We start from the raw sequence: 25,717 nt of genomic DNA, 5'->3' as shown, positions 1-25,717 counted from the left end.
TGTGTAGGTGCAGTCTAAAATTTAGGTCATTTCACTGTCGAATTGTCAAAATTGATCTCTGTAGAAATCGCTGAAAATCTATGGCATCATTGAAAAATTTGCATGAACAAATAAAATCTTGAAAACATTAAAGTCTTTTTTGATTGAATATCAGTATATTTTCGCTATCAACAGCGAATTAAACGTAATAATTACGAAAAATACAAATAAACAAATCGAAACCAACGTCCCGGCAACATCCTGTTTCAACATGGCATAAAAGACAGATTAGTGACCGTCGCCATTGTACGCAACTTGCAAATGCCAAGAGGACTTAGTGTTTTGCATAAAGAATCAAGTTTGAATGCTGTGGACTTCGTTCTTGTGGTCAAAATATGGATTTTTATGAGGTTTATGTGAAGATGGACGGAGACATCTTGCGGTTCAAAATGTCGGAAGGGAGGTAACTATCGATTTTTTTCTGAACTACCATCATGTGGCATTATTTTTTTGTGTGATTTTCTGTAAAAGATGCCTCGTCAGCGGGAGCAAGATGTTTACGACGAGTATGACGCTCGTTCATACGCACATCTTGTACCCGGAAGTAACTCGACGTCGCAAAGTCAGTCTTACAGCAAAAAAACGGAGAAGAGAAAGAAGTCCAAACACAAATCTCACAAGAGACCCAAAGAAAAAGACAGAAATGAGCGTGAAAAAGGTCGTGGTTCTGGAAATGCTACAGTTGAAATGATTGGTCGGACAAGTATAGTCGCGTATGAAGATGTTAGTTCGGATTCTGGTTCGTTATCTGACGTATCTGGCGCAGCAGCGCAAGTAGCACCAGGACGTGTTGAAAATAGACCCAAAAAAGATCAATCTCCTGCTTCAGCAATACGGTCATATATGAATGAGAGAAGCCATAGTAGCTCGCCTGTGATACGTGAAACTAGTCCATATCGAACTGAAAAAAGTGCTAAAATTAAAAAGTCTAAAAAGCGGCATCGGTCACCAGAACTTGTTAAAGAAGTGGACGCAAAGTTAAAAGCTTATGCAGAACCACCCAAAGCATATGTAGAACCTCCTAAGGCATATGCAGACATGCCATCATCATCATCATCAAAAAGTGCTTACCGTGTTACAAGTCCAACTGGCGTGAAGAAGCGGTACCGGTCTCGATCTCCTACTAGTCCATACAACAGGAGACGCAGTAGAAGCAGGTTAATTTTTTTTTCTTGTCTTTTCCATTTATGCTTATCGTGTAGAACAAATCACAGTGGATAACAAATGCTCATTAAAGTCGCAATAAATAATTCCAACTAGCCAAAGTTATAATTTATACATACTTAAACATGTATATTATCAATATAATACATTGCCATAACATAAAATGAGATTTGAAAAAAAAAAAAATACCCTATACTGTAATATGAAACAAGTGAAGAATGTTCGCCCGGCGAAAATGTAAACAAAGTCTAATTCTCGTTGAAAATTATAACTTCTTGTAAGCTACAAACAAATTACCTCAGGCGCATAGATGCAGTAGCCTGTTATGTACACGTTAACACCGGTATTCTTGTCAAGAGAAACAGTATGTGACGAAAATGCTTCAAAATTCAAATTATCACAAGTGCTAGCCAGACATTATGCTGTCAAAATGACGTAGTTACCGACTCGCCTTAATCGAATAGCGAAAGCCGCCGAAGGACGGGAACCATCGGAAAAGAGTTGAGTGTTCCGTTGGTTCCCGCCCTTCGGCCGCTTTCGCTAATCGATTAAGGCGAGCCGGATACTATGTCATTTTGACAGAACAGTGTCTGGCTAGCGCTTGTGATAATTCGCATTTTGAAGCATTTTCGTCGTATACTGTTTCTCTCGACAAGAATACCGTTTTTAACGTGTATATAACGGGCCACTGCATCTATGAGCCAGGTATTTTGTTTGTAGCTTACGAAGAAGTTATAATTTTCAACGAGAATTGGCCTTGTTTACATTTTCGCCGGGCGAACATTCTTCACTTGTTTCATATTACAGTATAGGTTATTTTTGAATTTTGTCAAATCTCATTTTATGTTTATGGCAATGTATTATATTGATTATATACATGTTCAAGTATGTATAAAATATAATTTTGGCTAGTTGAAATTATTTATTGTGACTTTAATGAGCCTTTGTCATCAAGCCACTGTGGAACAAATAATTAAAAATGCTGTTTGTACTAAACTTAAATTGGCCATGTACTAGAAGTAGGTGAGTAAGTTTCAGACTCAGTATTTTTGCCTCTTCTTAAGTTTAATAGTGATTTTTTTTAAATTTTACTGCAGGATATGGGCCGTTTCCATGTTAAAAAAAATTGTCCATTTATCCCCAAAAATCGGCATTCCTTTTCCCCGCAGACTTTTCTGGTTTTGAAAATTTCTCTTTCTCCCGAATTTAAGCTTGCAAATTCCATTTCCCATTTTTATTGAAATTATATTGATTCCAGACCTTTTAGTTTGATTTTGCTTTATAAATTTGAACAGAAGATTAGCAATATTAGAAAGGAATTTTCATTCAGATATCTTCAAAAATCAGAAAAATATCAGCATTTTATATCTTGTCCCCATTGTCATTTTTTTATATTTATGTGTATCATATTTTAATGGTTCATGTATGTTATTGTTTTTAATAGATCTAGAGGTCGCAGTAACAAAGCAGTACGTCGCTCCAGAAGCCGAAGTTGGGGACGACGAAGTCGGTCGCGGTCTCGTAGCCATTCCAGACAGATGAAACGGCGTAATTCTCCACCAGCCAGCCCTACTCGTACTTCAAAATCTCGTGACTATGTGAGCAGTAGCAAGCTCAAATATGCTCCAACTAGCCTTGCATCAGAGCTAAGCAAGCATAAAAAAGCTCGTGAAATGCGAGATGCACAGCTTGCAGCAAAGCTGCGGCATTCTTCGAGTAAACATGAGGACATTAAAGTAAAGCACGAACGGGCAGAACCTCCAAGTCCTGATCGCAGCAGAAAAACAGTTGAACCTCCATTAATTAAAGAGCCTGAGTATTCTAGAAAAGAGCGTTTGCAGGATGCTAGACAGTCAAATATTGTAGTAAAGGTGGAAAACGTCCAGCATCAGCATAACCATAGGGGCTCTTCACAGACCCGTCTTCTAGAGGCTCCTATTGATTCACCTAAAAGGCTACCACCAGAGAAAATACCTGAGAAAGAATTTATGAATGAGGAGAGACCATCAGCACTTCCACCAATGCATCAACATGTTTCTCTCGCCAAAGATTCGCCATATGAGAATGTAAGCGATGTGGAACCTAGTCCTGCTGCTAGGTATGTACATTCAGTTATTTTTTGTTTACAAAATTTGATACTATTATAAAAAAAAAGATGAAGCTTGTCGACAGGTTATTTTGAGCAGACTGCTGTTCTGTTAAAAATTGATTTCTGGTTCCACGTATTACTTACATTTAATTTCTCACGCAAACTTCTGTGTTGTATTAATATAGTGACAATCAAAATCATGGATTCCAAGATTGTAGTTCAAGAGAGTAGGGCATAACCATAAAACACTTGCGTTAAAACACATGTATGCAAATCATCCCACGTGTTGTTTTTTCAGCGTGCCCCAGAACCTTGCAACCCCACCTCTTTCTTTTGTTTCCAGCAAACATGTATGCAAATCATCCCATGTGTTGTTTTTTTAGCGTGCCCCAGAAGGCAACCCCACCCCTTTCTTCTGTCTCCAGCAAGCACAGAATCATCGACCTTCCAATGCCACCCACTGTAGACTACCCAAAGAGCAGACCTAGGTAGGACTTGTACACATGTTTGGCAGTGTTTTTTTCCACTTTTAAGGAAATGGTGATGGGGCCATTTGATAGGGGGCAAAAAGCGTTGTTTTGCAAATGGGGATAATCCTTACCTGATTCATAACTTGTTTCCAAACCTAATATTCAACAATTCTATCAACATATTTATGAATGGCACTTAACTGCTAAATGCTCCTCTAAAATAAAATTAATATCTTTTTCCTTTATTTTATTTTTTTTAAAGGGGATTTTATCTGGATAGGGGGATTGTATAACTTTTAAGGAGTGGAATAGGGCCAAAAACTGAATAAGTGCTTTTACCCTGGTTTATCATGCAGGGTTATCACTTGAAAGGTATTAGTTGGGGGAAGGGACCTCTACCTCATTAATTTTGTGGGTTGGAATTTCAAGAGATACCTTCAAAATTGGATGAAGGTTTGATGATTAAAATCATTTAGACAGTGGAAGCCACCTATTACAATCAACCCCTGCTCCAGTATTCCTGTAAACATAGGCTGTTGAAAATGAAACCGTCTCATTCAGTTGTTAAATTATTTGTAAAAATCAAACTATTTACCCTCTGTGCATGTATTTCAGTATATGCTTTTCCTCAGAATTTTAAACTTTTGTGACAAATGTTGTAGTATTCCTGCATAAATCTGTAAACTTGAGACAATTTAAAAAATAAATAAATCTGTACTTCCATTTCATGAAATGGACAATTGACATGTTATTTACAGAGAGCATCGGCCAGCCAGTCCTCAGCGACGTAGCGGGCTGATGGATCTCCCAATGCCTCCGATCATTGACGAGCCGGATAATGACGTGGACACGGTGGATACGCCCGTGTCTGATGCGGGTTCTGGTGATAAGAAGGAACATAAACCAAAGAGACCTAGGTAACGGTTGGACATTACTGTGTCAAACACAAACTTTGTTATGCAGTTTAACACAAAGTTCAAAGGTAGAAATTGACACAAGCCTGCAATTTTATATAGCAGGGCTTGGTCAAAAATTTGATGTCAAGCAACAGTATAAGAATTCAGGCTTGTTCATTCAAAAGTCTTTTTTAGATGACTGGATGTTTATAATTTATTATGTGAAATATAGACTTTGTAAAGGCTAGGAAAGCATTATCGTAGTCTTCGATATTAAGGCTTACAAGTGTGTTTTGTTCACCATAAATTGTAACATTAATAACCATGAATTGTAACATTAATAACTATAAATTGTAACATAAATAACCATAAATTGTAACATTAATAACCATGAATTGTAACATTAATAACCATAAATTGTAACATTAATAACCATGAATTGTAACATTAATAACCATAAATTGTAACATTAATAACCATGAATTGTAACATTAATAAGGCCTTAAAAAAATATGTCTGTTTCGGGTAACCCGACCCTACCTATAAATATGCGCTGACCCTAACTATTTTTTTCTGTTTCTGAGCAAAAAAAATATTCGTTAACTAAAAGAGAGTTACGAAGGGTGGATAAATGTAGATTTTTATCAGAATTATTGTTTATATGATAAAACGAAGTCAGGCAATGACAGTAATGTAGGAAAGACTCTGAACTTACGACAGATTTTGAAAAAAAAAAAAATCCCTACCTACCCTACAAAGAAATTTTGGGAAGGTTACCCTAAACAAACAATATTTTTTTTGGCCTAATGTCATCATTATTATTATTATCTTGTGATAAACTATTTAATAGTCACATATACAAAGAATACATGTTTATTTGTTACTGAAAATTTTGCTTCTCAATTTATTTAAACTGATATGGTCCAATTCACAAAAAGTGGGAAAAACACTGGATTCAAATTGTTTAGTATGCATATAATATCATGTATGTATATCTATATATTCAGATTTTTTTGTTCAGGCTTTGCCAAAATCGATTTACTCGTGAGCGTGTCAAGGGGGAGTGGGGAGAGGGATGTGTGGACATGTACAATATAATTGAGATTATCGGAGAGGGAACATTTGGACAGGTGTATAAAGCAAAGGATGGTGCAACAGGTATGAATACAATGTATGTGTAAAAGAAATCAACTGCGGTCTGCGCGAAATGCACAAACTAAAAATTGAAAGGCTTATAAAAATGCCATTGTATAAGCATGTTGGTACTTTTTGGTATTGTATAGTACACAATCCGACTGGCCTTCATTTTCCAAACCATCAACAGATGGCCAGTGTTTTAAAAATAACTTTACGAACCTAAAATTGCTATATATATATATATATATATATATATATATATATATATATATATATATATATATATATATATTCTGGTCAATGCTGGACTAATTTTACTGAAGTGACAAATAATAAATTGTAGGGTAGCAGGGTAGCAGTAGATGAATAAAGAAACAAAATTTGATTGGCAAGCACCAAAATTCATGATATAAAATTTTGATGATACTGAAATTATGACTAGGATTTCACTAATTTTACTATCTAAAATATATTCCATTGAGCAGCACAGAGGAATAAAAGCTCATTTAGAAAATAAAGGCTTTGAGTAACAAATTTGCACTATTCCCATTCGTAAGAAACAATAATTATGGCATTGCACAAGAATACTCCATTTCGCAGGCGAGCTGGTGGCATTGAAGAAAGTCCGGTTGGAGAACGAAAAAGAGGGATTCCCGATCACAGCGGTGCGTGAGATCAAGATTCTGCGCCAGCTCAACCATGCGTCCATCATTAATCTGAAACAGATCGTCACCGATAAACAGGACGCTGTTGACTTCAGAAAGGATAGAGGTAAGGGTTAGATGTAGGTGTTGAAACTGCTTACAGGATTTTGTATTATAACAGGCACAACAGTCCTTTATGATTACACATGTACATGTACATGGTCATGTTTGAATATTTCAACTAGCCTGCTATGTATAATTCACAATTTGAAACAGCTTTACAAACCATTTACTTGTGTCTTGTTTGACCTCCCCCATGATTTTGTTGTTTGGCCCAATTTACATATTAAGATTGATAAAAACTAGTGACATTTTTGAAAATGGAACTGGTATCAGGTATTGTAGCTGGCAAGATTATGAAATAAACTGAACATTGTTCAAAGCAGAGAGATATTTCATCCTGATTCATAAATAAGATTTATTATATGGGGACATTCGTTGTAGGAGTTTAAAATCCTGACTGAAACGAGTGACATTTCTTTAAATAGAATTGTCATAAAATTGTCAGGGAGAAAAAGAAAATCTGTTTTATATCTTGTGAAGTTTCGAAAATACATGGAACTTAATTCAGAACGGAGAGACATTTCATTTATAAAAGATCTATAGATGGGAACATATGTTGTAGGAGTTTAAAATCCTGACTGAAACGAGTGACATTTCTTTAAATAGAATTGTCATAAAATTGTCAGGGAGAAAAAGAAAATCTGTTTTATATCTTGTGAAGTTTCGAAAATACATGGAACTTAATTCAGAACGGAGGGACATTTCATTTATTAAAGATCTATAGATGGGAACATATGTTGTAGGAGTTTAAAATCCTGACTGAAACGAGTGACATTTCTTTAAATAGAATTGTCATAAAATTGTCAGGGAGAATAACAAAATCTGTTCTACATCTTGTGAAGTTTCTGAAATATATGGAACTTCATTCAGAACAGAGGGACATTACATTCATCTATATGAGGAAGAATTCACTGTCCAGCTTGTTTTGTTACATCACAAATTGCTTGGTGTCCACATAAAAAATTTTTTTTGATCAATAGTTTAGTAAGTTCTTTTACATGCTACTGCATTTGTTTTTGTCACTTCTAAAATACCTTAGAAGATTTAAATAAAGCCAGTGTTTTTTTTAGGCCTGATTTGGGGCCGAAATTTGGCCCCATTCCCCTCTCCAAAAAGTATATATTTTTCCCCTATTTCAGTAAAAAATTCCCCTCCCGACGATGTCAAAATCGTCCTCTAAAATAACTTTGCCGGTCGTAATTACGGCACTTTTCAATACGGTAAACGCAGTTTGGCGCCGCATTTTACACGTAGTGATTATACGTGCTAGTCTCCCTTGATTGATCGGTATCGTTCAAGCGCTCGGAAAATTAATTATATTACGATTATACGAAAAAACAAGCGTCCCATGTTCAATTTATTAAAGAGGAAGGCAAAGCTTTAATGATTTTTGCATTTATACATTTTCCCCTTTTTGCCCTTTTACGACGCGATTTTCCCCTCCTGACGGGCCCTGGCCCCATTCCCCTAAAAGTGAAAAAAAACACTGAAAGCACTTCACACAAAAGAAGTAATGAGCCTTCAATTTATTTAAAAAATTGGTGATGTAACGATGACATTCTACAATAAATGGAACCCTTTCTTGTTGTAAACATTTGCTTTATTATAATTTGTAATGCTTTGTCACATAAATAGTTGTTTTTTATGCAGAAAAACAAAGCAAACCATGCCGAGTTTTGAAGCATACAATCGGTTTTAGGACTTTACATCCAGATGTAACTGGACACAAAGGCACACATCAAAGAGTAGAGTTATATACATTTGTGGCAGTAATATGAGCTATTTGAGGCTTATTTCTCGTATATGTCTCTTGATTATTGCGTAACACAGGTACATAACATGTTTATACATTCTTTCTTACTAGCACTAGAGACTTAAAATGCTTTTCAAAATTATTTGGACGTAACTTGGGACTCTTTTACCCAAATGTCAAAATCGGTAATGAATGGTGTCGCCGTTACGTATACGTGTAATAAGAGCTGTGTGACAACAGGCATTTTTTAAGAAATTCCCAATTATCTGGTTAAAATTTACTCAGTTGATATGCAAAATTGCGAATTATGACTGCTTAAAATACAGCGTGTACCGATGTAAACACAATGACTTCGTAGACGTAACATAAGACACCAAAATACTTCGTAAACGTAACATAAGACACCAAAATACCAGCTTCAGATCGATCTTACAACACATTTGAACTGAACGCGCGTGAATTCGAATGTTTTAAACCTCAAGGCAATTGAGACAAATCATTAGTTTGTGCACCCGTACAGGCGAAATATACAAGCTACATCAATTAATGTCATGAAACTGAATGAAATAAGCCCACCTCGAATCTGTTAGGACGTAACTTCCACGACAACACTTACCCATGCTTTGCTTGTTCCGCCATCTTGGATATACTACACAGTATCAATGCGCGCGTTCGGTGCTACTTTTCTGTCGCGGTATTAGCTATATGCCACACAGTTAAAGTTTGTCGAAATACACAAAGGGCTGTGTACATGAACAAAATCTGAATAATTTGTGACGTAACATTTGAGACACGACTTTAGGCGAAATATTTTGATCGATCAATACACGTTTTGTATGTATTTATGGGAACTATTGTTTTCATCAAATGAACACCTGACCTCGGTAAAATTAAAAACAGGTCACTAAAGGGAATTATACATGTCTGTTGTTGTCAAAAAACCAAGCGATTCGAGACGTAACATATTTGACACGAAATGTTACGTCATGTTTTCTTCAGATTTAATCGGGATTTATATGTTTTCAACTCTTCCAAATGCTTATTTGGCAAATGGAAGTTGGGAAATATACCTTTCTATAAAGATAAATCGTCTGAAGTGACCAAAAGTCCAAAGTGCTGAAGGAGGCAATATCAGTTTTCAGAACCCACGGTAAAAATGTTCATCAAATGTCAAACAAAACTGACCAAATTTTATAAAAAAATAACTAGTTCCTGTATTTTTAAAAATTATTATTATACACGTGTAAAATTCCATCAATGTTGTCTTTCTAATGATTACAACACTGGAAGCATAGAAAAATTGCGAACTACAACTAAATCCAATTATTTGAGATGTAACTGAAAATGCAGGACAGTGAATTCTTCCTCATTTATAGGTTCAAAAGATGGACACATTTGTTGTCATTCTAATCCTGGCTGAAACGAGTGACATTTTTATAAAAAGAATTGTCATAAAATTGTCAGGGAGAACAAACTATCTGCTTAATATGTTTGTTAAGTTTATGATTAAGCCTAATATTGAATTAGAGCAGATAGACATAAACAGTTTTATAGTAGTTATTATGTTGTCAAGTTTGATAATTATGATAATTTTTAATAAAGACTGTTCAAGGTACAATGTAATGAACTGGTGTGCTACTAAGATTCTATTTCCATGGTGGCCGTTTACTGGATCTGTCAACAATTCTGCCAATGTCTTAAGACCCCTCAATGCTTTACGGAAATACACCCTCTCGAAGGAATGAAGAGTAACATTACCTTCAACGTGTGTTTTCCAAGAGTAAAGTGGGGAATTCTGGGAGCATAGTTTGTCAATGACCACGCTCTTCGTTCCTCCTCAAACATACTTTTAAATCTGTACACAATTGTAACCATGACACCAAAACCACCCTGATATTAATATTCATCAATGTTTACCAATTAAGAATTTAATATATTCACTAGTCACATGATAACCATGGACAAATGATGAATACTCATGGACTTGTATTCAATTTATTAAAATGTTGTTATTAAGTGGTTGCAGTGCAATTTACATTGATTTAAGTGTCATATCAATTGTTCTATTATAAGTTAAGATATCAAATATATGTGGTTCCTAAAGGGAATCCCTCATGATTTTTATAATGCACTCCTTTTAGCCAGATTTTTCATTGAAAAATTACAGGTTAAAAAATGGCAAAAACAGGTAGGTGGGTGGGTGTTAAAGGGGAGGTGAGCATTAACAAGTCTGTTTTAAGTTTTTATTCCATGTCCTAAAGTCAGTAGTTTTATCCAATTTTATGAAAATTTGTCAGAATATTTGACAACATGTTGTCTTGAACATTTGTGAACATGGGTCACCTCAGATCAAAAACCAGGTCACTAGGTCAATTCTGAGTAAATATTTTCCCCATTTCATACTTTTTTTATCCAAATGTAATGAAACTTTGTCAGAATACTTGTTTGCATGTTATCTTGAACATTTGTGAATATGAGTCACCTCAGGTTAAAAATTAACTATTATATATTTACCTGGGAAGGGGAAATATTTACTGGGGATACTTTTCAGGTGGGGAATATGTGGAATTTTGGCCCCAAAACACTGTAAATACTCACTCTCAAAGGCATGAAAAGAATGCTTCCTTAAACATGTGTTTTCCAAGAGTAAAGTGAGAAATTCTCGGAGTGTATTTCAACAATGACCATTCTGTTCGGTTAAGAATCTGTAGAACACATTTTTTTATTTAGAAATAAAGATACACGATAGTTTACATTTGTTAAGGCACCAGCTGCCAGTCACCATTTACAGATTCCCAACACTTACAATATCACATTCTCTTGGAATACATACATGTATGTTATGAAGACCATTCACTTCAAAACCATGGGAAAAAAGGTCTGGAACAAAAAAGAGGGTCTGTAGCTTTAGATGACTATTGGTGCATTCTACAAATTTCTCTTTACGGAATTACATGCTCTCGAAGGAATGTAAAGTAACTTTCCCTTCAACGTGTGTTTTCCAAGAGTAAAGTGGGGAATTCTGGGAGTGTAGTCCGTCATTGACAACACTCTTCGTTCCTCCTCAGACATTTTTATTTTAATCTGAATTTTTCGCCTTTTTACACAAGGTTATGACCAATATTAAATCAACTTCTTGGTTCTTTACACGGAAGCAATTACCTATCATTTTGGTTTTTATCTGGTAAGCAGCTACCAATTGCCTTAAACATTTTTCAATAAAAGAACACCTGATCGATTATCAGCTACCACAGTCTTGAACATTAAGTCTTGGGCAATTTACAAGGTTTAGCTTTACTTTATAACAATAAGTCTTGTAGCATGTTTAATTATTTTAAAAAATCTTAACGCATATTATCAATTTACCAACTGCTCTTAAGCAGTATGTTTAATGAATCCTTATGGAAATACACCCTCTCGAAGGAATGAAGAGTAATATTCCCTTCTATGCATGTTTTCCAAGAGTAAAGTGGGGAATTCTGGGAGTGTTGTCCGTCAATGACAATGCTCTTCGTTCCTCCTCAGACAAACATTCAAATCAGTAGAAACTATTGTTTTTAGTATGAAGCTCAACTGTTTTTCGAAAAACACAAGCATGCTCTCCGTATCTGTCCTGTTTTAAAACACATCCACAAATATGCCTGCCTTATACACAGCTCCAATGATACAATAGAGTAATTATAATATAGCCAGTGGTTTGCTGTATTACCAATATGCAAAATAAAATATATTACCCAATGTTAACAATGAAATTGGCAATGAACCTTGATAATTAGGCTATCATGAATTATAAAGATTTAATAAATTGGTACGATTTCTTAACAACGATTTCTTTGCAGGTGCATTTTACTTGGTGTTTGAGTACATGGACCATGACTTGATGGGGATCCTCGAATCTGGTCTTGTCACATTTGACGAACTTCATATAGCCTCGTTCATGAAACAGCTCCTGGAGGGACTCAAATACTGCCATGATAAGAACTTCCTGCACAGAGATATTAAGTGCTCAAACATTCTGCTGAATAACAGGTGAGTGAAGTTTATAATACCCCCAGATATTAAGAAATAGTTACTTATTACTACATGTACACTCACAACCATTATGCACAAACACTTCAGCACGAGGGTGGTCACTTGTACTGTTTTGAACCATGTTGTTACGGACAACATTCAATAGCTAGAGGGCAGTATTAAACTGCATGCTAGTACCTGAACCATGGAGCTCTGACTTCTTGTTCCTGATACGATAAAGGAGTTAATGTATCTAGATGAAAATAAATGAAAAACACAAAACAATATCTGGTCATTTATCTGTTTTATATTATGTGTTTTACCCCCAGTTAGTAATAGCTGGTAATACCCCCAGAGCTATAAAGTAAAAAAAAAATGGACTGTAAAATAGCATTCCTGTGTCCAGGTGACATCTTGGGGTATTTAAAAAAACTTTTTCTCAAAATGAGATTAATTTTTGTAAATCATTGTGTGTTTTAAGTGCTTGCTTTTATAAAATTGATAAAGTGAAGGACCACTAGTGTAATATTCTATTAGGCCTAAAATAAAAAATTTCTTGTTTGGAGTAACGCGACCGACCCATAAAAATCGTTGCTGACTCAAATTTTTTTTTGGCATTTTGATCCGCGATTTTTTTTTTCAACGCCTTTCCGCTACTATTTTCTGTTTCTGCTCTTTTCTTCTGTTTCGGTTCTTTTCGATTTGTAGACACACTCGTAGAGCTTCGGTTTTTATCGCTGATCGCAATGAGCGTTTCGAAAACATGGCTGACTGCAAGTTTGTCGAACGTGAACGGAACGAAATTACGTTTTGTGTGACAATAAATTACTTAAATAAAAAAATTAAAAACAACTTTGTAAGAAAATTCAATGTCGACTACACATGGTACGATGTATTTGATATTTTAATGGAGAATGATGAAACAATTCCGGAGAGCTACTACAACAACTTCGAAAAAATGTCAAAAATAACGGTCTCGTCAAAGCCCTCAGAGACTGCAACAGAAACATTTTCGTTTGCTTATCTTGAGTGTCATAAGTTTGTTTTGTTGAGTTCATCTCTGTGTCAGTCTTAAGTAGATTGAAATTCTTTGAAATTAAAAAAATAAAGGATCAGAAGTTAAGATGTTTGTTGTTCAAAAGTTTATTACAATGCCTTGAATAACTAGTGTTATGTAGTGAATGTACTGTACACAAGATCCAGTTGTCGTTGGAGAAAAAAACAAAAAAAAACCTACCTACCTACCCACCTTAAAAAATCTGGGTAGGGTTACTCCAAACAAGAAATTTTTTAAGGTTGGCCTAAAACAAATAGATTAATGAGCATTGACATATAACACCTACCTCAGGGTTCTCACTAAGTTTCTGTTGAACCATCTCAAATAGAAAAGTAACTGACCAGCTCCTACTTATTCTACTTAATATTCACTTTTTTTCAATTTTTAACCAACCCAAATGACATTTGAGCTGTCCATTTTGGCGGGCAGCCTGTTTTATTGTGAACGCTGCTACCTTTGTGTAGTGCCAACATGAAGGCTTCTGTATCGTCCAAGCATGATCAAATTCTAACTTATATTAGCCAGTAAAATTGCCTTCCTTGAGGGTAATGATTCACTTTTAATTTAAAGGTAGAGATCACGCTTATCTCCAGATGAAAATCAATAAGCACATGAATGAATTTTCTTGCAGGGGCCAGATTAAGCTTGGAGACTGGGGTTTGGGACGACTGTATGATGCCGAGGACAAGGAACGGCTGTATACAAACAAGGTTATCACGCTCTGGTATCGACCCCCGGAACTTCTTCTAGGAGAAGAGAGATATGGACCCTCTATAGACATCTGGAGTATAGGGTAGGTTTGGCTTGTTGGTGGGGCGGGATGGGCAGTGAATTATCTCCCACCTACAATAAGTAGATATAAAAAAAAATGGCTGTTTTGGAAATCCTTATCCATGGGCAAAGATAAAACAAGTACCCCTATGGAACTCCTTTTTTATTCTCATCACAAAATTACCTCCCTTGTTGAAGAGTCTCGTCTGTAGCATCATGGAAACCTTGTCTTGAGGAAATATTTAAAATCCAAATTAATATTTTCTCGCTTCAAATGGCACCATTAAAAAGTTTTCACGCCCCATTCAAGATTTAATGCTGCAATCTCCTAAGAACTATTTAAAGAAGGATTTGACTATCTACATAATCTGAATCACTGTACGCATATCCATGACAACCACGAATTATCTCATCATCTATATGCACAATATTTTCACTACACACAATAGCGAAAAATTACATTTTAACTTCATTTTGTTAAACTGAGGTGGGAGAAAAAGCATCTACCATAGCCGCTCGTGTAAGATAGATTCATCACAATCCTTGCGCAGGGTGTTCTGCGAAAAAAACACCCTACACTTGGGTTGGGATGGACCTATTTTACACTCTCAGCCATGGAAGATACTTATAATCTTTATATTTGGTGCATGAGACTGCACCGGCCCTTACACCAAAACTGAATATATCAAATCTGTATGATATGTTGAGTCTTAATTTGTTGATTTTGTATTTAAAGTGAACACTTTAAAGACTTTTTTAATAAAATGTTCGCAATAAACAGGCCATAATCTCTATGAATATTTGCAGTACCTGCTATATACATAAATGTAGCACACTGCATTCCAATTTTTCAGATGCATTCTGGGAGAATTATTCACTCGTAAGCCAATATTCCAAGCCCAACAAGAGATAGCGCAGCTGGAGTTGATCAGTAAAACTTGTGGCTCCCCCTGCCCCGCAGTCTGGCCTGACGTGATTAAGTTGCCACTATTCCACACGTTCAAACCGAAGAAACAATACCGCAGAAAACTCAGGGAAGAGTTCTCATTGTGAGTAATGAATGTAGGGCCGTCAGCAAAATGCTCATTACATGAATGTAATTAGCATACAAGTACATTTTCAAAAAAATATTTCAGGTATTGTCATAGGCTTTGTCAGTCATCATTTTCATGCTAAGAAATTGACCTTAATTTTAGGATGCAACTTGAAAATGTTATATCATCGAAACTTGTACTATGGATGTTTTGTCATATGTTGATTGTATAATATAATAATTTATTAGCTCAACTATTCAAAGGAAATAGAGAGCTATACTACTCATCCCGTCATCAGTGTCACACCTTGGTTAAGGACTTGCATGTTACCACCTTTATTTCAATATCTTGGCAAATACATCATTTTTTGCATTGAAACTTCAGACACGTGTTTCCAATTATCCAACCTACCGTACTTGATAAATCAAATAAGATTACTCCAACTTGCATATAATGCAAATTATGGCCCTTTATTATTCAACTCAGAAATTATGGTTACTTTTTAGCTCGACTATTCGAAGAATAAGGAGAGCTATCCTAGTCACCTGATCGTCGGCATAACCACTTATGTTAAAGTTTGCGTACCAGCTCAAATATTTTCAATGTCCATTGACATATGGCTTTGAAACTTTGCACACTTGTTCACCATCATGCCCCCAACCTGTACACAGGAGGAGGTAACTCTATCAAGCATTTTGACAAAATTATGCCCCTTTTTCTACTTAGAATTTACGTTAAGTTTGGGTACCACCTCAAATATTTTCAAAGTTCATTGCTATCTGGCTTTGAAACTTTGCATGCTTGTTCAGCATCATGCCCCCAACCTGTACACAGGAGGAGGTAACTGTATCAAGCATTTTGACAAAATTATGCCCCTTTTTCGACTTAAAATTTACGTTCAAGTTTGCATACCACCTCAAATATTTTCAAAGTTCATTGACATCTGGTTTTGAAACTTCGCACGCTTGTTCACCATCATGCCCCCAACCTGTACTCAGGAGGAGGTCACTGTATCAAGCATTTTGACAGAATTATGCCCCCTTTTTTACTTAGAATTTATGTTAAAGTTTGCATACCACCTCAAATATTTTCAAAGTCCATTGACATCTGGCTTTGAAACTTCGAATGCTTGTTCACCATCATGCCCCCAACCAGCACACAGGAGGAGGTAACTGTATCAAGCATTTTGACAAAATTATGCCCCTTTTTCGAATTAAAATTTACGTTCAAGTTTGCATACCACCTCAAATATTTTCAAAGTTCATTGACATCTGGCTTTGAAACTTTGCACGCTTGTTCACCATCATGCCCCCAACCTGTACACAGGAGGAGGTCACTGTATCAAGCATTTTGACAGGATTATGCCCTTTTTTGACTTAGAATTTACGTTAAAGTTTGCATACCACCTCAAATATTTTCAAAGTTCATTGACATCTGGCTTTGAAACTTTGCACGCTTGTTCACCATCATGCCCCCAACCTGGTCAGGAGGAGGTCACTGTATCAAGCATTTTGACAGAATTATGCCCCTTTTTTTACTTAGAATTTACCTTAAAGTTTGCATACCACCTCAAATATTTTCAAAGTCCATTGACATCTGGCTTTGAAACTTCGAATGCTTGTTCACCATCATGCCCCTAACCTGCACACAGGAGGAGGTAGCTGTATCAAGCATTTTGACAAAATTATGCCCCTTTTTCGACTTAAAATTAACGTTCAAGTTTGCATACCACCTCAAATATTTTCAAAGTTCATTGTCATCTGGCTTTAAAACTTTGCAGGCTTGTTCACCATCATGCCCCCAACCTGTACACAGGAGGAGGTCACTGTATCAAGCATTTTGACAGGATTATGCCCTTTTTTGACTTAGAATTTACGTTAAAGTTTGCATACCACCTCAAATATTTTCAAAGATCATTGACATCTGGCTTTGAAACTTCGCACGCTTGTTCACCATCATGCTCCCAACCTGTACACAGGAGGTGGTAACTCTATCAAGCCTTTTGACACTAATTTGTTTACTTCTAGTATTAAACAATACATTTCTGTTTTTTAGATGCACATCAACAGATACAGACTTACTACAACTTTTTAACTCGATGTTAGCATGTTCAGATTGATTGTTAAAGACTCACAGTTTCAAACTTCTTATGCATTTTCCAGGTGTTGGATAGTTTACACCCAAAAATATCTTAACAACCCCATTTATCTATGAATACTAATTCTTGTTTTTATTTACATTTTTTTCCTACAAAGCCCTGTTATGTTACTGTTATATGTATGCTTGTACATGTTTTTCTAATGATACAATATGCTTTAATTTCTATTATCTTATTATTAATGTTCTTACTATTGACCATTCAACAAGCCTTTTTTTATTTACACTCTTTTCTATTTACAAGTTCCTGTTATTAACTACACTTTAACAATATCCTCCTGGATGGATATTATTTAATATTGTCAATCACTGAGAATAGTCGAGCGCGCTGTCTACTGACAGCTCTTGTTTTGCTGGTAAGCAAATATTAGTCAAGAACTCAGCAACTACTTGATATATTGCATATATATATGTTGAAACTTTATACTCTAATCGAGAAAGATAACTCTATCTTGCATATAATGCAAATTTTGCCGATCTATTATTTGACTTTAAAATTCTGGTTAAGTTTTTGAAAGTCATTATCTCAGCAACTACTTTATGTCTTGCATTGGAACTTTACAAATAATTTGTAAATGAATTTGGCAATACATGTTTACAATGCAAATTAATTTGTACTGAACCCAGGAAAATACTGGGAATCTGTATTTTAGTTTAATCTATGGTACTGCATATGCACTTTGCACAGATTTAGAATATAAAAAAATGAGTTATTAAAAGGCATTATAGGCCATGGATAATTCAATTTTGGATATATATCAGTTTGACACTGGCAAAAATGTTGGACAATTATGTCCTTCGTTTTTCGAAGATATGACGGACAGTTTAAAACTCTACAGTGTACACGAAAACATGTCGGACATTGCTGGAAGATATTTGAACTGTAAATATATACATATATATATATTTGTTTTAGCCTACCAAAGCCAGCTCTAGACTTGATGGACACAATGTTGGAGCTTGACCCGATCAAACGTTGCAACGCAGACCAGGCTCTTATGTCTCCGTGGCTAAAATATGTCGAACCAAAACTCATTGTACCACCAGAGTAGGTTTCTTAGAATCATTTATATCAACTTTAATAATGAAAAATAGAACTTTGTTTGATGTTATTCATGTATTCGTTCTTCTTGTGTCAAGAAATTGTAAATCCGACTTAGTCAAATTAAAATATTAAAAGAGGGATGAACATATAACATAGCAATGAGTTATTTTAAATCTTAAAGAAATGCAAGCTTTGTTAAAACATGTGCAAACAGTGTCCTTGAAAATTGCTGCTCTGGTTTACGCCACTTTGTCTACTGTTGTAATAACTTTTTCCTCCAAATGTAGAATCTCTTAGCACTTAGACTTCTGGATCAACCAGTCTGAATTTTCATAATATTACTTGGCTTAATAAATTGAACAGGCACTGCGGTGTAAATGAACACTGAAGAAGCCCAGCAATTTAGTAATCAGAGCATTTTTTGGGTGTTGGTGCTGATTTCAATGACTAGAAGCAGCACTTTGTTGATGCTAATTAATTTTTTATTCCATCCCTTCAGTCTGCCCAAAGACCAGGACTGCCATGAGATGTGGTGTAAGGAGAGGAAAAAGATGATAAAAGAGATGAAAAATCGTGGAGAAGATACAAGTAACCTGCTCAAGATACCACCCAGTAAGTTTGCTCAAGATACCTACATGTTTCAGTAAGTTTGCATAAGATACCACCCATAATTTACTCAAGAAACAACCAGTAAGTTTGCTTAATATCCTGAAAAGTTTCAAGATACAACCCAGTATGTGTCCTCAAGGTACCATCAAAAAAGTTTGTTCAAGATACAACCCAGTATGTGTCCTCAAGGTACCATCAAAAAAGTTCGAGATACAAGCCAATACTAGTGCCCAATATGTTTGCTGAAGTTACCATCTTGCATGTTTGCTCAAGTAAACACACAGTTATCAAAATACTGCCTAGTAGGTTTATATTATTACATTATACAGAATTCCTTACAAAGCAGGAGGTAAAATAGTATAGTTTAACCAAGATTTTAAATTTGTTTACTACCGGTACTTTTCCAAGGGTGTGGAAAACTTGCCCACCTTGTCCGATCTGGAAAAATTTAATGGCGTTATATTTTACTTTCAGTATATATCTTCATTTTAACAGATTTTGCTTGTCTTTTAACTTGACCTTCTTGCAGCTTGACCATTTTTTATTCCAAAAGTATTGGCAAATACAATTGAACAACAGGCATGTGGATTGTTGCAAATCACCTGTCTGTGGACAAGTTGATAATTTTAATGTTTCCACACCCCTGTTCCAAAATATGGCAACTTGAAGTAATATTTTTGCAGATTCTATAAGCAATTATAAAGTAATAAGTTATTCCGTCATTGTTGTCTGAGGATGACTTAATCTCTGATTTCAGATAAGCCTTCAAGCAGGGAGGGTAGTCGTGATAGAATATCGATACCACAGAAAAATGTCCCACCACCCTCTAGCAAAGATGCATCAAGTGTCGATAAAAACAAGCGTCAAAGCATGAATGCTAAAGACACTAAACCTGTGAAACAGGAACCACCAGTGTCACGTAGCGCAAGTAGTGCTAGTTATACAGCCAATCAAAAGCAGCTGAGCTCTAGTACCAATGTGAGCAGTGTTCCCTCAGGCAAGCCAGGGCTGTTGTCTCAACCCCCAGAACCCAAGCCCGTAAACATACCCAAAGCTCGTGAGCCCACTCCTCCTGAAGACCCCACCTTGCCTCATAGGTTTATGGATATAACGCAGTTTCAAGCACCAGAAGATATGGAGGGGGATGATGATCGCTCCGGGGTGCAGGCTGTAAAAAGTACTAATCCCAATCCCGATATGAACCAGTTGACTATAATGTTACAACAGGGAATGTCTATAGAAGAAGTTGCCAAGGGCATGAATATCAAACTTGATGAACAGACTTTCGAGTTACTGTCCACTCTTAAACAACAACTGGTGTTGGCCTCAGCACTTGCAAAATCAGCAATGACCGCACCCACAGGGGTACCAGTTCCTGGGGGCAAACCGTCTGGTAATAATGTTGGAAAAACTTATGACTACAGCAATGCTCAATATAGTGCCAATCCCACCGTGTCGGTTGGTGGAAATGGAAATGCGTTTGTGAATGATAACTCTCAAGCACCTTTGAGTGCAAGTAGTGGTGATTTCAGTCAAGATTATTCCGCTCAAAATTCAGCTTATCCCCAGAGCAGGAATCTCGGGGAGGGTGGGGTGGATACATACACAAATTACGAGACTCGAAATATGGATATTTCTAATGACAGTGCTGATATATCTGTAGACAATTCAAGCCGGGAAAGATTGAATAGTTCAGAAATAGGGAACTACAGTATGGATAGTGCTACTGGGGTTGGATATGGGGAATATAGTCATGATAGTTTGCCCCCGCAAGCAGGACAGGATAGTGTTGGAGGTGTGGGTGGTTATAATAGATACGGGGGGTCGGATGCGCGACACAGTGCTCAGAAACAGTATTCCTATGGGTCGGATAATGGTGAAACTTCCCAACGAATTAGTTCTCATAGAAACTCTAGCTCTTCAAATTATTCCAATTCCGGTGCTGGAATACCAAGTTTATTAGACTCGTCTCCGCCATTTCCAAGAAAATCGGACTCAACGTCAGGTGCGATATATGGACGACAGATGTCAGGGGATGGTTTGGGAGGTGGGTTTGCGTCTGGAAGAGGGGGTGGGGGCATAGGGAAGTTTGGGGCACAAGGGAGGCAGGAGCCCCGCCCCTTGATGTCGTTTGAATCAAGTCGCAGAAGTGGTTCAGGTTCGGCAGGATTCAGAGGAAACCAGTTCAAAAGAGAAAAGTGGTGACAATATTTGTGTGTTAATGAGTCAGTGGTCACAAGATTGAAATGTTAAAATGATACAGATGCGGTCTCGAACTGCCGAAAGCCTGTCTCAGCTATGGATTTGATTCATGGTGTCGATGTTGATCAATGCTTTGATCATTTCTGATGCTAATGCTGGATTTGAACCGGATGTTGTTTGCCCTAAGCATGTGCTTTAAAGTCCTGTTTCATTTTTTTAAAAAGATGGTCATAGACTTGTAGGCAAAGTAAGATTTGTTGTGTATGAAAACATCCTGTGGTGTATTATACAGAATGACCATGTGAATCATGTTCATTTTTCCAAGGTCAAGTTACTGTATGATAAACTTGTACTGTTGGATACTGTCTTAGTAGGGGGAATATTTGAGAGACTATTTGGAATTAGTAGTTGTAACAGTCACATGGTGATGACTTTTTCACACGAAAAACATAAGGCTTCGAAAGGAACTTAAATGTAATTTAAATGTTCATGTATGGTGCCTGTTATCTATTGGTTAAAATATTGCTGTGAATTTAATTCATTGTTTTCTATTGGCACAGTCTTGTGATTTGTTTTGTGATGAGGACATTCATTTGTAAATATTTGCAACATGTATATATGTTGATCCAATATTTGAGAAATGCATTATCTTGATGAAAAGATTGATTGATTCATAGTTGGATCATACAGTTGTATAATTCTAATTCACTCAAGAGAATTTTGTGATCAGGGTTATTTCAGTCAAACCTACTGCCACCCAAGGAAGCTGGAATGTCAAAATGAATGTATATGGGGATGATTCTTTTGCAGTGGTGGAAGTTAGCACAAGACTCCTACCCAAGATTGGTAAAAAGCTATCCAGGCTTTCTGGAATATATTATAGCTTGTTAAAAAAATCAAGCCAATTTGTGATAGAATACTGGTTTCCTTCAACTTTCATTTTTATGACTGGGACATTTTTATGAATTACATTCTTCTAAGGGACGGTCCAATTTGAAATTGCCTTCCTCAGGTGGGCTGTATGTTAAGACAGATCATGTTCAATGGATACATGCATATTTGTCAAATTGTGTGAAATGCAGGCTCTGCATTAGACAGACTTAACATATTCTATTTCTTTATTGAGATACGCGTGTCTTGTGCTGAACCCTGGAAAAGCAAGTGTTCAAATTCGGGCACTTTCTATTAATGTAATTGAAAATTATGTGGTTTCACATTCCATCAGTGTTGTGGAAATTTTGCAGAAAGATTCCTGCAGAAAGTTTTTCATTCATTCATACCGTCATCATTCTCTTAAAATTGCAATTGTACTTCAATATCATATTGATATTCAACGGAAATGGTTATAAATTATGTCACTTAGTCTTTCAATTAAGTGTGGAAAGGTGTGTTGAAAAATCAACAACATGAATTTTCATAACATTTATGATTAATTGTATGAAACAGCTTTACTTTTTGTTTTACTAAACAAATAAGTCTGCGTAAGCTATCAGAATTATCCAAGCAAATAACAAGGCAGAAACAGTAGCACAAACAGTAAATTATTTGAGTTAGATTTTTGTGTTATTCTGAAATTTTCATTTCATAAAATTATTAATGAAAGGTTAAAGAACAACAAATTTAACCTGAATAATGCCTGCTTCTTTTAACAAAGTTTTATGCTAACTTGTTTTATTGTGTTCATTTTTGTTTACTTTGTATGTATTTATCATCATTTGATTCATGAATTATTTGTACGTGTTTGAATGTATCAAAATTTAAAATGGAGAAAAAAAAGAGGATATATATTACAATGTTGTTCATTACATATTTCGTTGACATTGTTATAATTGTTTGCATTTCATATATTGCCTTACTTTTGATAGCAACAATGGTAAACATGTGTATTATAAGAATAACATTTTCATCATAGGCTTCGACAGTAACTTGAGAATGTTGAATTTCAAGATAATCATGCTCATACAATTTTAAGTCAAACATCTTTTGTTGCTTAAATAATGAAATATATGCCAGATTTTTGTAGATTTTCAGTTTGATTAAACCTTGATTTGCCATTTTCTATTTTAATTTTTACAGAATTCTGCCCACATGTTTTTGTTATTTTTGTATTTCATATTTTCTTTATGAATGTTAAATTTCACTGTTTAATATCACTGTCAGTCAAAAACCTGTTTAAGGAATAACTTTTAAGGCATAGTTGCTAAGGAATAAAAAGGGCAGTGTGTTAGGAACATGTATGCATGAACACATGTAAAAATCATGGTTGGTTGTCCTTGTTATGCTCTTTCTCTGACTTGTAGAAAAACTACAGATTCAGATTACTAATAAATGTATACATATGAAATTGTTATTAAAATGATTCCTGGTGTTTTTGACACTGTGGATGTATTCTAGATTAAATTGTCATGCTTTCAATGAAATATGTCTTGTTATATCTTTATATCCTTGTTTTTTGGTGTTATGGCAATTTGTAATGTTATGGCAATGTTTCAAAGTTTGCCTTCTCTGAAACTGTTAGTATTTTTTATGCGCCCCCTTCGATAAAGAGGGGGTATATTGCTTTGCTTTTGTCTATCGTCCGAGTGATATCTCAAAATTCCTGGATCTATGGTCATCAAACTTGACATGAAGGTTGGGCCTGACCAGTAGACAATCCCTATTGATTTAGGGTCAAACGTCAAGCTCACAGTGACCTTGAATGGGAAAAAGTTGTCAAAGCTTGTCCAAGTGATAACTCAACAATGCCTGGACCAATGGCCATCAAATTTGACATGGAGGCTGGCCCTGACCAGTAGATAACCCCTATTGATTTTAAGGAAATTGTTCCCTGTTGCTAAGAGAATACATGTTTATCTGCAAATATCAGTCATCATCTGAATATGATTAAAAACTGTAACTTCTATCCTCACACAATGGTCATAATCTTAAAACAACCTTAAAGGCATCCAATGTCAATGACAAATCAGCTGTCATTTCGGTCCATGCATATTTCATTCAATTGTCTTAATATTCATGACAACATGGCGCTCAGGTGGGCATAATGTGTGACAAATATCTCTTGATTTAATTTGAAGCAACAATGCAAAGTCCTAAAGCTGCTATTTTTATTAAAATAATCTAAATTACTCAATTTTGAAAATGCCAACAATGATAATTGGATACATTTTCAACAAATAATGAATATTTTGGCTGAACCAGTTAATTCACCAGTGTATTATCTCGCCTAAGCACAGAGGTTGTGAGTTGTCGATATTCCTTGTAAACAATCTAGCAGCCAGAATTTATACCCATTTTTTTTATAGAACTTCATCATAATGTATGTTTCTATAGAGGTAAAAAAAAATGGGTCAAAAAGTAGATTACTAGATTAATAAAAGCTCTTGGGAACACAGGCGACCACATGTTCTTCCTAATATTCATAAAAATATTGTCAGAATGCCTGTGTAAGATAACACGTAAATTATTGGATCATGTATGGTCAGACTAGGTCTCATTGTTAATTGCTAAAATAACAAACAAAAATACAGCTATCACTTAAGCAGCCACATTTTCGAACCCTCGGGATTTATTTATGAATGCTCTTCTCTATAGAATATAGGCCAGTTTTGAAATAAAGTCAGTCCAAAAATTGGGTAAAAATGTCAATCGGCATTCTCGACAAATTCTAATGACGTTTTATATATCAAATGGCAGCATGTTTGCGTCTACGTCCATGTACACTATCTAGGTAAAGTTCTTTATTTTGAAGGTTTGCGAGCACTAAGAGGCCTGCATTTTTGCCATACATATATACATGCAATACCGTACCGTACAGTTGATTGTCAATATCTTAATAGTAAATGTTACCAAAAACATTTACTCAACGCAGTCTTGAAATAGCGACTATTTTGTGCCAAGAAATATTTCTCAGTCGTCTACAGTGTGTGTATACCACGTTATAAATTGCGTCATAAATACTACGTCGGAAGGCAATCTTTTGCTTCGAATGAAGACTTTAAACATCGATAACTTCACTATTTCTTCACCATTTTAAATGAAACATAGCGCAGTCTACGCCGCTTAATGCCTCAGTCAGATTTCCCGACCGGTGGCCGTAGACCGGTTGTGTGAGCGATGCTCAAACATCGGTCCTCATCGGTCAAGTTATCCTTAACACATCTGTCACAGCAACAGGTATACCCCTGCCGATGATCGTTTGGCGAGTGACTCCAGAGGGAAACATGTTTTGACCAGCGTGGCACCGATGTTCGAGCGGTAATCGGTCGATATATATTAAATCGCTCATACATTGGTGAACATCGTTCGTACATCGGTCGTACATCAGTCGACTATGGGTCAATGTTTGGTCGAACATCGACCGATGATCGGCCGATGTCTGTTGCCCACCACTCACCCCCTGATGACCTCAGATTCAACGGACACTGGACGATGCTCGGCCATACATCGGCCGATTCTGGAAAGATGTGCTAATGATGGGTTGCCGATGAGGAGCGATGTGGGCATCGGCGGAGACATC

General features: G+C 36.0%; 1 protein-coding gene across 1 annotated transcript; it reads left to right on the top strand.

Annotated features, from left to right (window-relative positions):
- Positions 1-15: 15 nt before the first annotated feature.
- Positions 16-23,621, top strand: LOC128229341 (cyclin-dependent kinase 12-like). Its single transcript, XM_052941213.1, has 12 exons — positions 16-1,196; positions 2,648-3,301; positions 3,676-3,780; positions 4,521-4,679; positions 5,680-5,816; positions 6,396-6,566; positions 12,155-12,344; positions 14,015-14,176; positions 15,009-15,203; positions 18,262-18,393; positions 18,890-19,002; positions 19,757-23,621. The coding sequence occupies exons 1-12, from the start codon at positions 511-513 to the stop codon at positions 21,202-21,204; spliced, it is 4,152 nt and encodes a 1,383-aa protein (XP_052797173.1). The 5' UTR covers positions 16-510; the 3' UTR covers positions 21,205-23,621.
- Positions 23,622-25,717: the final 2,096 nt, after the last annotated feature.

Source organism: Mya arenaria, chromosome 1 (assembly GCF_026914265.1).
Source record: "Mya arenaria isolate MELC-2E11 chromosome 1, ASM2691426v1".
Lineage (NCBI taxonomy): Eukaryota > Metazoa > Mollusca > Bivalvia > Myida > Myidae > Mya > Mya arenaria.
Note: the sequence above shows the minus strand (reverse complement) of the source record. Positions and strands in the feature narration are given on the sequence as shown.